The sequence below is a fragment of the Aspergillus thermomutatus genome (genome assembly GCF_002237265.1).
Source record: "Aspergillus thermomutatus strain HMR AF 39 chromosome Unknown NODE_10, whole genome shotgun sequence".
NCBI lineage: Eukaryota > Fungi > Ascomycota > Eurotiomycetes > Eurotiales > Aspergillaceae > Aspergillus > Aspergillus thermomutatus.
Window position 1 is genome coordinate 68,807 of NW_020798058.1, and position 12,009 is coordinate 80,815.

Below are 12,009 nucleotides of genomic sequence, written 5' to 3' on the forward strand. Positions count from 1 at the left end.
TTGTTGGATAGCATCATCTTCTGCCGGCATTGCTGGGTTAGGTTGGGTTGATTCTCTAAACCCGCTAACAGTCATTATTGCCGGTGTTAGGATCATTGAAATTTGCGTAGGATCAACTACTGACGATCTATATCATAGCCTTCTTTCCCTCGGATCCGCAGCACTTCCTCCCTCCTACGTCAGTTCCTCGGTATCTGTCGTTCTCTACTATCGCCGTAACTCCCGTCGTACACCTTCACTGAACTTTTCACACTCCTTCACAGAGGGTTACCTATCAAGCTGGCAGGTAATAAGCGAAGAAGTTTTTCTAGCCAGGGTGGGTTGCTGAACAGAATGTTCAGTGGCTCCTCGAGCCCACCCAAAGATAAACTAGAAACAATTCCACACTCGGACGCCATCAATACCCCGTCCCTGCACGTCAAGACCGACGAAGCTACCGTATCCCAGAAGAAGTCTTCTCCTCCCGGTGGATTCTTTGGTCGCAGAGCGAGCGAAGAACAGAACCCTGGCGGCGAGAAGAAGAGGAGAAGCAGTACCGTCACGAAAGCAGCGACATTGTTCTCCAACGCCAAAAACTCGTTAAGTTGGAGCAACTCTCGTGAACCCGCTGCGAACCTTACCGTGGCTCACTCGCCGCCTACTTCTCTACACAAGCTTGGGAGGATGGACCCAGCATTGACTGTCCCTCAAGGGTCGTTGAACAATTCTGCCGGCGAATCATTACCGACCCCCCGCTCATCGTTCAGAGTTGGTGTCACAGAGGACCGGAATCGAAGATGTCGTCGCACTATGGAAGATACTCATGCATACCTTTACAATTTCTTGGGGACGCCCTCACCCTCTGGCCAGCCTGATATCAATGGCAAAAGGCAGACCGGTGATGTCTCGCCTACAGCTGTAGAAGAAACCAGCGTTGTCGAAACGGATAATGGGTATTTCGCAATCTTCGATGGACATGCGGGCACATTTGCTGCCGAATGGTGCGGGAAGAAGCTGCATCTCATTTTGGAGGAGGTCATGCGGAAAAACCCCAACACTCCGGTTCCGGAATTGCTTGACCTGACTTTCACTTCTGTCGACCAGCAGCTGGAGAAGCTGCCGTTAAAAAACAGCGGCTGTACTGCTGTCATTGCTCTTCTACGCTGGGAGGACAGAGTCCCTAGTTCTCATTCCGTGACTGGCTCTGCTGCATTGGCTCCGGCCGCTGCCGCTGCCACCGAGCCTAACTCGGAAGCTGACAACACCCCAACTCAATCAGCACCTGGGTCTGTGCTTCCAGTATTGCAAGAGAAAGCCGCCCGTCAACGAGTTCTCTATACTGCGAATGTCGGCGACGCTCGTATCATCTTGTGTCGCAACGGCAAAGCGCTACGCTTATCTTACGACCACAAAGGCAGTGACGAGAATGAGGGGAAACGGATCGCCAACGCTGGAGGATTGATACTTAACAACCGGGTAAACGGAGTTCTTGCGGTCACGCGAGCGCTTGGTGATGCCTATCTCAAAGACCTTGTGACTGGCCACCCGTACACTACGGAAACAGTCATCCAACCCGATCAGGATGAATTTATCATTCTGGCTTGTGACGGGGTGAGCATTCTTCCCTCTTCACTGTATCTTATTGACGCTAATGCTTTAACAGTTGTGGGACGTATGTAGTGACCAAGAGGCCGTAGACCTGATACGGAACATACAGGATGCCCAAGAAGCCTCAAAAATGCTGGTTGACCATGCTCTTGCTCGCTTCAGCACTGATAACCTCTCTTGCATGGTGATTCGGTTTGACAACAGCCGTGTCAAGGAGGTCGTCAACCGCACGGTCGACCCAATCGGTGTCGCCGGTGATCCAACCACGCATGCGGGATACGGAGTGAGCGAGGCTGATAAGATTGTCGAGGGGGCCAGAAAGAGCATGGCCAGTGCGGAAATCACTGATGTTCCCGAGACAGCAGAGAAGGTCACCGAGGAAGTTTTACAAAAGATGGCTGGCGATGGACCGGGGCCGGACGTTCCTATCGATGAGCACTACGAGACTCCGCCGAAGAAGGTTGGGTCAAGTAACGGAAGTACATAAGTGCGATTTCACGCACCGCAGAACTGAAATGGCTGCGTCAAAAGACACCATAGAAGGTTCTCGATTCCTGGCATTTTTGGACGCAAACAACAAAGCTTCGTCTTCCTCTCTCGTTATACCGCTCTGTTTCTCACTAGTCACTGGTGTTGATTGGGTTGAGTGTGCAATAGCTCCAGGAACCAGATGACCGACACCCCAGTGTCGTGATGTGATGACTCTCGATATCTCTCGTTCTCATATTCTATCTTAACATTTTTCTGCCCATCTGGAATCTTTCATATCGCAGACCGGGGATAGCGGTGCTTAACCTGGTTTTCACCTCCCCATGCATGCACAATCCTGCCTTTGTATCGCCATATTAATCAGATATAAATTCCATGTGCCATCCTGATCTACTCAGCTTACCAGGCCAGAAGTAGTACATTTTCTTGTGATCTTGCCAATAGGTTACTGGATTATGGGGTGAATTCAAATACTGTCTGCTAAACGCCATCATCATTCCCAAAGCACAAGTGTAAAGTAGTATCTAAAAGTACAATTTGTATAGTGCCAAGTACAAAGTCACCTTGAAGAGATAGGGATATGCACAGCCCAACCCATCGCCGATTCCTACATACCATTCGACACGTCGCTCTCCATCTAAGCCTGCTTCTCCTTGAAGTAATCGTTCGCCAGCACCTCCTTCTTGCCATGGAAGTGCTTCTCATCGGGCATAACATGGTCGCGGCTCAGATCCAACAAGCCGTGCCAGACACGATCAGGCCATTTCTCCGCAAAACGAGCGTTGTGGATATCAGTCCAGAGGATCTTGACACCGTTCTCCCCCAGGAAGTCCACCTCATCGTCAGGCGCCTCAATCGTGTATTCGACCTCCGGCGTGCTCAGGGTCTGCGCGAAAGCAGCCACACGCTCCGCCTGCTCGGCAGTCTTCTCCTCCTCCTTCTTCCTCGCCTCCCTTCTCCGCCTGCGAGCAGCCCGAGTCAGATATCCCCTCTTGCCATCCGCAAACCCATTTGCGATCTCATCCTCCTGGATGGAGAGCACAGCCGCGATATCCGCAACGCTGGTAGCCTTTTGATCCATGACCGCACGTGCCCGGTCTTTCTTCTCCATCAGCCAGCCGATCTTATCGGCGTATTTCTCGTCGAATTTCTTCGCTTCTTCCGGGTTGCGGGGCCGCTTCTGGGCGAGAAATTGTTCGGTGATGGTGATCATTTCGCGGGGCGGAGCGAGCTGGCGCTGCATGGAGAATTCACGGAGGAGGTGGTAGGCGCGCAGACCGATCATGGAATCGGTGAAGTGCACTGAGTAGTAGGGCACCCACATGTCTTTTCGGAGGGTTGCGGGGACAGTCTTTTTGCCGTGGTAGATGAGTTGGCGGAGGACATTGTTTTTCTACATTTAGAGAAAAGATATTAGCAGGACGAATGGTGATGGATTGGTGATGATGGTACGCACCTCCAGATATCTTGTCAATGAGTACACCACCTGGTTAGTTCGGATGTTGTGGTAGACAAAGATATTCTTGCCGTGGGTGATGGCGTTGAGCGCCTTTCTTAACCGCACTCCCTCCTTCCACTGATGTGTCTTGAAGGCATTCGAGTTTTGTTCCCGAGGCTTTCCCTGAATAACACTGTGATTTTCGACCGGTGGACGACGGACGACATTCCAGGTTCCGATCTTGGTTGGGTCCAGGATCTTCTGGAAAGGTTTGGTCAACGACTGAGAGGAGGCCATTGCGGCCGGAAACACCACTGGGCGTTCCTAATGGGATCCGAGGTGCTGATTAGAATCAATAGAGTGTTTTCACTCTAGCGCATTGCGACTCGAGACTGTGGAGTGTGTAGTGGTGGAATTGGCGTCGTGATGGGAGCTGCACGGTTTCCGGGCAGTGAGGAAAGTGTTGGGTGGATCAATTTTTGACGGAGGAACAGAATGGGCGAATCGACGCCAGCAACGGGATCTCCGCATCGTCACTTACCTTATGCTCGGGAACAGCATGATCATCACCGTCTTTATTCTTCGACTCGAGCATTCAGCGCAAAAATCATTGCAAAAGATATTTTCTCAATCTACATTGGCGAGATCCATATCCAGGCACTCATTAGAATGATCGGACGAATACAACCCTCGTACCGCTATAGCTGAGTCCTCGACTGCCCGCAATGTCGCCGACAGCGAACACTTCGAATGGGCTGGACAAGGACGAGGCTGGCACTCGCCGTGAAAGGCCGTGGTTGTTTCCTTCGGTACCTGAGACATTTTGTTATGAAGAGTTTCTGTACCGCTGCTGACGCATTGACTTCAGAACCGCAAGCTCCGACATTTGCAAGGCATTTCGATCCGTAACCTCGTCATCTCTCCTCCCCTGAGCAGGGCTCGTGGGAAGACAATTGACGATGAGGAGATCCCCAATTCACTTAAATCGCCTTCCAAACTCTTAGCTCAAAGCGCAAGCCGGCCCTTGCAACAGTCACGATCTTTTACCGACCTCAAGACCGCGCCCGCCGCATCGGACAACCGTGACAATGCCGAGCAGCAACCTGCATCGCGACTACGGAGGAGAAGCACGCTACCATGGAATGACCCTAATCCACGGACGAGACAGATCAAGCTGGAGGATATTACAAAGACCAGAATGGCAGATACGTGGTTCTCAGTTCATTGCGACGGCATCGATACGCCGGTTTATGTGAGCGAAGTTGTGGAGAATGCTACGAACCCCAGCTTCAGGGCCTTTGATCTGAACGTTTGCGGACCGAAAGTCTCTCGCTCGGATTGCCTTACTCTAAAGCTTTGGGCGAAAGCAGCGACCATGGAGGACTACGTGTTGCTGGTCGAACTGCAATTGTGTCTGCAGTCGCTACAGTTTTTGGGCAAATCGTTGGATAGCTTCCACCAACCCTTGCCCTCGAACTCCATTCTTTTCCATCTCACAGACGGTGTATATACTAATCTAACTGGCATTCCATCCTCCTACACCCTGATACTTCCGGGCGGGTCAAAGTTTTCAGACGGAGTTGTTTTGCCAACGTCTTCCTACGACGCGCTGATGCGCTTGGCGAATCTGGACGAATGCATTCAAGACGCACTGGCTACGAGACAGAAACTGGAGTCGCAGATTAGTGCGATTCTAGAAAAGAACCATCATGCCATGACGCTCACCAGCGACGCCTCCCGCGCCCAAGATAAGCTCGCCCTGACCAAGCATGCCGTTGCGGTGGGGAAAAAACAGCTTCGCGCGACAGGCAAGCGCAAAGAGGAACTGATTGCCAGTATCAAAGCTAGAAGAGAAGCCATGGACCGTGGACGGTATAGTCAGGAAAAGGCTCGCGGTCATCTTCCAGACGCTCAGCAGAAATTGGCCTCCAGCGCCAAGCTGCTGAGCCAGAATACAGAAGAGACCAAAGGTCAAATTCGGCGCATTTCCGAAGACTTGATTGCGATTTACCCAATCGAGCCGATTCCCGACAAGCCGTTGGCATTCACTATTGCCGGGCTTGCGCTTCCCAACTCGAGTTTCGGCGACATTGATCGGGACGCCGTCGCGGCCGCACTTGGGTATACAGCGCACCTGGTTTACTTGCTTTCATTCTACCTATCGGTTCCGATGCCATATCCGATTAATCCGTATCTGTCGAACTCCTTGATTCAAGATCCGGTGTCCGCCTCATTACCCCAAAGGACCTACCCTCTGTACCCGGTTAATGTCCAGTACCGGTTTGAATATGGAGTCTTCCTGCTGAACAAAGACATCGAGTTCCTGTTGAATAAGCTAAGCCTGCGAGCACTCGACATTCGACATACCCTCCCCAACCTGAAATATCTTTTGTACATTCTCACCGCTGGTACCTCAGAGATTCCTGCACGAAAGGCAGGTGGCATTCGTGGTCTTCTCCAAGGACGGCTGACTCCCAGCCTGTCGCGACGGGGAAGCGAAGACAGTGTTGCCTATAACGAGTCGATCTTACCTCGCAGAGACGTGAGATCGAGCTCGAAATTAATCGGAGACCTCGCGTCAGACAAGGCCAAACAAACGAGCACACCCTTGACTAGCACCGCAACCTCCTATCAAGTGGCTTAGAACGCCATTCCATCTGTTGCCCTAATAATGCGTCTTAGGTAGTCTTGAGAGTATGATGTTCGTCTTGTCGACTGTCAATCATTTACCCCTGTACCGGTCTCTTATCTGTGTCTTTTCCCACCTCCCTTTCCACTCGACTCGTTCTGTCTTCTTCCACAGTTTCTCGAATGTTGGATGGTCGTTCCTGGCTATTTCTGGCCTAGAAAGGTGTTTTTGTTCCAATGAGCGGACGCCATATCCGCTGTTATCTGTACTTTAATTAGGAGGAACAGGGAATCTGGCCCATTCGCCCTGATTAGCCCGGAGTCTAATAGCATTATTATTGATAACAGATATCCCTCTGAGCCTCTCACAATTGAGGAACCCCAGGACACGAGGAACTTGGAACGAACGAGAGCGCACGCAAGGGCTTCGTTTGAACGCTTCTCTGCTTAGATTCCAAGGAATAATTGTCTATTATTCTGCTTTTTTATCTTTTGCGCCTTTTTTTCTCTCTGTTTTACCCCGCATTTTTCGGACCCAGCGAATTCTGGCTTAGCGAAGTTAATACATTCTCCATCGTCTCATAATCCGCCCTTGTCTTCCATTTCATCATCACAGAACTTTCCATCCATTTTTTCCGTCGATAGTAGGACAATTGCATTGCCTACACGTGCTTTACCCCGAGGAAAAGGGACCTGCAGCCAGAACGTGGAGCCCTCGAGTCCATAAAAGTCGCCGGACAAGTCTGATAAACGGCCGCAAAACCCCACCGCTTTCTGGCGGCCCCTTCGCTTTGCATCGGCATACCCCAAATCCATAATCCACCCCCCTCTATTGCACCGGCAGAAGGCGGCTATACACGATCATGATGGCTGCAAGCAATACACAGCAGGATGACGGCATCTATACGCAGAACGGCCAAGGGCAGAAGTCGCTATCGCCTCAACCCCAGCATCGTCGCGGTTATCAGGCCTGCGACCCTTGCCGCAAGCGCAAGGTCAAATGTGACCTTGGCAGTGAGTTTCCGCCCTACGTCTTGATCATACAATCTGCACAGCGATTTAGGAAGCGCGCAGTTAGAAGAAAAAGAGAAGAGCTAATCCCAAGGTCACAGGTGTCGATAACCCGCGTCCCCCTCCGTGTGTACGATGTCGTCGCGAAAGCAAACGATGCGAGTTCTCCGCTACCAGGCGCAAGCGGAAACCCTCCGAGGTCGAGGACGGCGTCGATGGGGTTCTCCTCCGTGACAAGCGGATGATGGTCGCAGACGCGGCTCCCAATGGTTCTTCGCCGGATGGGTCTTACAACGCACGGCCGGAGCCGACATCGCTCGATGGCGACAGTCTTCATTCGCGACAGAAGTGGTCCGAGGGACCTCCTCCAGCACCTAATCAAATACCACACGCCGATGCCGGTCAGCGATACGGCACTAATCAATCTACATCCTCTTCTTCACAGTTCCAGGATGCGAGACCCGTGCGCCCTCCTATGTGGCCGCTCGGGGAGCGCCCTGGAATGAATTTTGGTCTTGAGGGAAGCCAGCCCATGATGAATCGCACCGCCGTTGAGCTGTTGTCGCCCGCGATCAGCAACAGTCACGATGCTTTGCACTTACTGTCTGAAGCGGCAGGGCGGACTGAGGATCTGAATCGTCAGAGCCTCGAGAATCGATACGCCGCGCGGCGATCGGTTTCGTCCTTCAATTCTCCCATATCTCCTTTGACACAGGCCGGGACTCCTAGAAGCGGAGGTGGTTCCTTTTCGCGAGCGCCTCGGTCCGGAACCATGCCCATGGGTAACTTCTATAATGCCGCAGGATCGGGTTCCGTGGATCCTCCAAATTCGGATGCTCGCGATCACAATGAACCTATGGATAACTTGCAGGACCCAGGGTACGTCGATGCGGTCAGAGCTTGGTCACGTCTGCGGTTTGTTCGAGCAGGGTGGCTCACCGTGGAAGAATCCATGGCATATGTGGCATAGTAAGTCCTCATTTCTTCTCTTGTCCTTTGATGTTTTCGTTCTGACAGATTATAGCTACTATGAACATCTTGCTCCGTTGAGCCCTATCGTCATTCCTGATTTCTCACATCCTTCGACACATCGCACCCTTCTCACTGATGAGCCTGTATTGGCTGTTACTATTCTTACGACGGCATCACGGCACATGAAACCCAAGGGTGACGGGGCATATACCCGGTCATTCTACATTCATGATCGACTCTGGTCGTATCTTCGGGGAATGATCGAGCGTCTTTTCTGGGGCCAAGAGAAGTTTGGCGGAAACGGTATTGGAATCAGCAAGCCTCGGTCGTTTGACCTGGCCCCGAGTGCAGCCAAAGTGAGTCTCAAAGGAAACTTGAGATCGCTGGGCACTATCGAGGCCCTCTTGATCCTCACGGACTGGCACCCCAGAAATCTGCACTTCCCTCCTGGTGACGATGAAAACACACTCTTGGACTTGGACGCGCACGCACAAACACGCCTTGAGAAAGAGCTCGATCATGATGGTGAGCAGACCCACAATCGGGCCTCCCAAATCTCAGGCGAGGGGAGACTCGCCTTCCAGAAGTGGTTGGAGCCCGCTTGGCGGTCTGATCGGATGTCCTGGATGCTGTTGAGTACCGCACAAGCACTGGCTTTTGAACTGGGAGTCTTTGACCAGAAGAGCGAAGCGAAGACTGCGAACGAGTCTCCCGCTGAACAGACTCGAAAACGTCGACTTCGGCGTCTGATTCTCGTTTACATCACGCAAAGCAGCGGCCGTCTGGGAATTCCTTCTATGCTTCCATTGCCACAGTGGACGAATGACATTCAACCAACTCCTGCGTCAACCTCAAAAGGTGGTGATACGACTATTGATCGGATGCATGACTGCTGGATTGGGATCACCAAGATTATGTATCAGAGCAATCAGCTATTGTTCGCATCTAATGAACAGACATCGGAGCTGATTAGGAGTGGGCGATATCGTGACCAGATTGATCGATTCCAGCCTTTTCTACGAGAATGGCGGAACAATATCGACACAATTGACCGTAAGTACTGTGTACCAACTTTGCTCTTGACATAACGCTGACTGTTTAGTCGCCCCTGCTATGCGGCATATCTTGATGATTGAATACGAATATACCCGTAAGTGGCCACTTATTGTCCCCTTAGAAGATAATCTCCTAACCTTCAGCAGGCGTTTATGTCAATTCATTAGCTCTGCAAGCCGTTGTGGACCGCTGGACGACAATGTCCAACGAGGCTGCACAGGCTCAGAACGGAAGACCAGGCTCTGGTCCCTCGTCGAACAATTGGTTTCATATGCTCATGGAGCTGTACCGTGTCAACGAGCAATACATTCAGGAAGTTGTTGACGCGTCACGTCGGATCCTGCAGACTGTGCTGGATGACCTGGTTCCCGGCGATCTCCTCAAGCACGCTCCTGTGCGGACATGCTTTCGGATTCTGTCTGGCATGATTTTCATCCTAAAGGTAGGTCTCAGTCAATTTTTTCTTGTGAATGGGAAATCTGACTGACGCCGCAGACATTCACCCTTGGAGCCAAAGAAGACGATGTGCGTGTATCGCTGGACCTTCAGGATCGAACGGTGGAAGCGTTAAGGACATGTGTCGTCGATGATGTCCACCTGAGTCACGCCATTGCTCGGCTGTTGGAAATGCTTACGACCAGCATTCGCACCCGATTCCTGCGATTTGCCCCGTTGGACAGAGGTGGTGATGGTGACGGCCAGGATCGCACCTCCGCACCGGTCTCCAGGCACCAGTCGCCGCGTCCTCGCGACGGCGCCCAAGGCCGTCGGGATGGATCGAACCATGCATGGACCCCTGCTCACAGCGCAGCACAGAATATTGGCTATGTTGATGGCAATAACCAGACGAGTACCACAATGGGATCAGTGCATGATCCTCTGGCAGCCATCCCAGCGCAGCCGATCAATTCTTCAAATATTAATGTCTCATTCATGCCACCACCGCCGTCGGTGTACCATAATTACTATGACCCGCACACGACACCTCCCGCCGGGGGAATGGAGGGCTCTAACGTTCCGTCGCAATCGATGAACGATAATTCCGGCACCTCCGGCGGGCTTCCGGACTGGTTCGCGCTCCCGCTCGATCAATTCTTCAACAGTTCGACGGCTGTTGTTGATCACGGCCTCGGAGGAACAGGGCCAATGGTAGGCGAGTTTGACATGCTTGAAGTCCTGCTGAACGAGCAATATGACGGCACGGGCGACGGCCTCGATTCAGCAGCGCGCGAGGGTCTTCCGTCCCAGTTCCTGCAGTCTTAGCTGATCCCACTCCTGACAATGACGAATGCTTATCATGCTTAATTTGATGATGGCTTTGGCCAAAAGTTTTGTTGGGCTATATACATGATTGCTTTTTCTTATTTTACCTCGGACAAGGAGTTTACACTTTACCCTGCCACTGCGAATCATGCTTAGCGTTTTGTGGCTTGTTCTTATCTGTTCTTGTCTTAACATTGTTTCTTGGTATCTAGAACTAGAAGTCGACCCTCACGGGAATTGCATTCTGCGGACTTCTAATTGTTCACCGAGATGCCATGCCATCCACCATTTCTGAAAGGATCGTCCCTCGACTTATCGACTCTCGACAAAGTCTTGTATAGTGTATGAGAAAGGGTTGTCTGACAGCTTGGCGGTTTCAGGACATTTCCATGTGTCATTGTTTGTTTCTTTGCAGGCGTTTCACATGTCAGGGCCCAAGACCCTTGGATACGAGCTTAAATGACCTTCTAGAATGCGCGGTTTTCTGGTAAAGCACTTTGGATGTTTCACACTGTCGCACAGTTATCTATGCGGTGTGATGACGACCGGTTGGTTTTCTGTCAGTGTCTACTGTCCACCAGTGAGCCTAACGGAGATTTATCTACTCGTTGTAATCGTCTAAAGGTAGTGATATCACCTCGCATATGAGTTCCGCAGGATGCGATTCTCCTTGTGCTGCCGACTTCATACTCTATCCGAAGTACCCGAAGAGCTCTAACTGCCGATCAGGAAGGAAATGGACTGCGCCATGATGCCACCCTTGTCAGATCTCTTGGAATTTATAGGGATGATTGGCATTGTTACGACTGACTGCGGCTATATTTGTCTTATCTTAATGTTAATTGCTGGTTCAGACGACTGCAGCTTGTAGGGATGGTCATGGTGATATTACTACAAGATCCAGGGACGTATTCGCCATGTAGGTACATCCAGCTTCAGATGATAATAGCCTTGCCATTTGACTCTGCAGAGCAGTCAATGATCTGACCCTGATGAACGACTCATTTTAGTCAAACTATGCTCCAGAGTCCTTTCCTCATCGCTTATCTTGAATATCAACATCGCAGTCTGTACCTGATGAGCAGTCAAGCATCGGTGATCCACCCGGACTCCGATATATTCTCCCTCAATTTCAATATGGTATTTCGCGAGTGAAACTCTGATCGAAGCTTCTGAATGGCTGAAGTTCTGGAACTATGGACGGAACTTCGGAGAGACTACCTGAGAACTAATAAAGAGGATGATAAGGGTCAGGGTGTGAGTGGATGGTGGAAGTCACAAAGTGACATCGCGCTGTTGTTAGTCTCTGCAGGTGGATAGGGGTGTCGCTTGGCGTTTGGGGTTGAGAGAATGGATGATTTGGAGGATTCTAAGATCTGTAGGTATTTTCATTAGTTTGACATGAGAGTTATGGTGATGATATTTGATGTGAGACCAGTATATTCCATAGCCGGAAAGTATGTATACAACAAGGAAGAGATAGAAAAGAGAGGTGGAAGATGATGGGATCTTCAGGGACTAAGGCACTAAGGCACTAAGGCTCATTGCTTACCTTGGTCTCGAAC

The 12,009-nt window shown here is 51.2% G+C and overlaps 4 protein-coding genes across 4 annotated transcripts; 3 read left to right on the plus strand and 1 right to left on the minus strand.

Annotated features, from left to right (window-relative positions):
* Positions 1 to 333: 333 nt before the first annotated feature.
* On the plus strand, positions 334 to 2,074 carry ptcG (type 2C protein phosphatase PTC1; the record flags this gene model as incomplete). The annotated part of the gene is made up of 2 exons (XM_026760564.1): positions 334 to 1,590; positions 1,643 to 2,074. 2 exons carry the CDS (start codon positions 334 to 336, stop codon positions 2,072 to 2,074), a joined length of 1,689 nt encoding a protein of 562 aa, XP_026618269.1.
* A 639-nt stretch (positions 2,075 to 2,713) lies between these two features.
* On the minus strand, positions 2,714 to 3,811 carry CDV56_107065 (mitochondrial 54S ribosomal protein mL67; the record flags this gene model as incomplete). The annotated part of the gene is made up of 2 exons (XM_026760684.1): positions 2,714 to 3,469; positions 3,533 to 3,811. The coding sequence occupies 2 exons, from the start codon at positions 3,809 to 3,811 to the stop codon at positions 2,714 to 2,716; spliced, it is 1,035 nt and encodes a 344-aa protein (XP_026618270.1).
* Positions 3,812 to 4,239: 428 nt separating this feature from the next.
* CDV56_107130 (putative UV radiation resistance protein (UVRAG)) lies at positions 4,240 to 6,158 on the plus strand (the record flags this gene model as incomplete). The annotated part of the gene is made up of 2 exons (XM_026760749.1): positions 4,240 to 4,323; positions 4,383 to 6,158. The coding sequence occupies 2 exons, from the start codon at positions 4,240 to 4,242 to the stop codon at positions 6,156 to 6,158; spliced, it is 1,860 nt and encodes a 619-aa protein (XP_026618271.1).
* A 3,300-nt stretch (positions 6,159 to 9,458) lies between these two features.
* CDV56_107387 (uncharacterized protein) lies at positions 9,459 to 10,444 on the plus strand (the record flags this gene model as incomplete). Its single annotated transcript, XM_026761006.1, has 2 exons — positions 9,459 to 9,623; positions 9,677 to 10,444. The coding sequence occupies 2 exons, from the start codon at positions 9,459 to 9,461 to the stop codon at positions 10,442 to 10,444; spliced, it is 933 nt and encodes a 310-aa protein (XP_026618272.1).
* Positions 10,445 to 12,009: the final 1,565 nt, after the last annotated feature.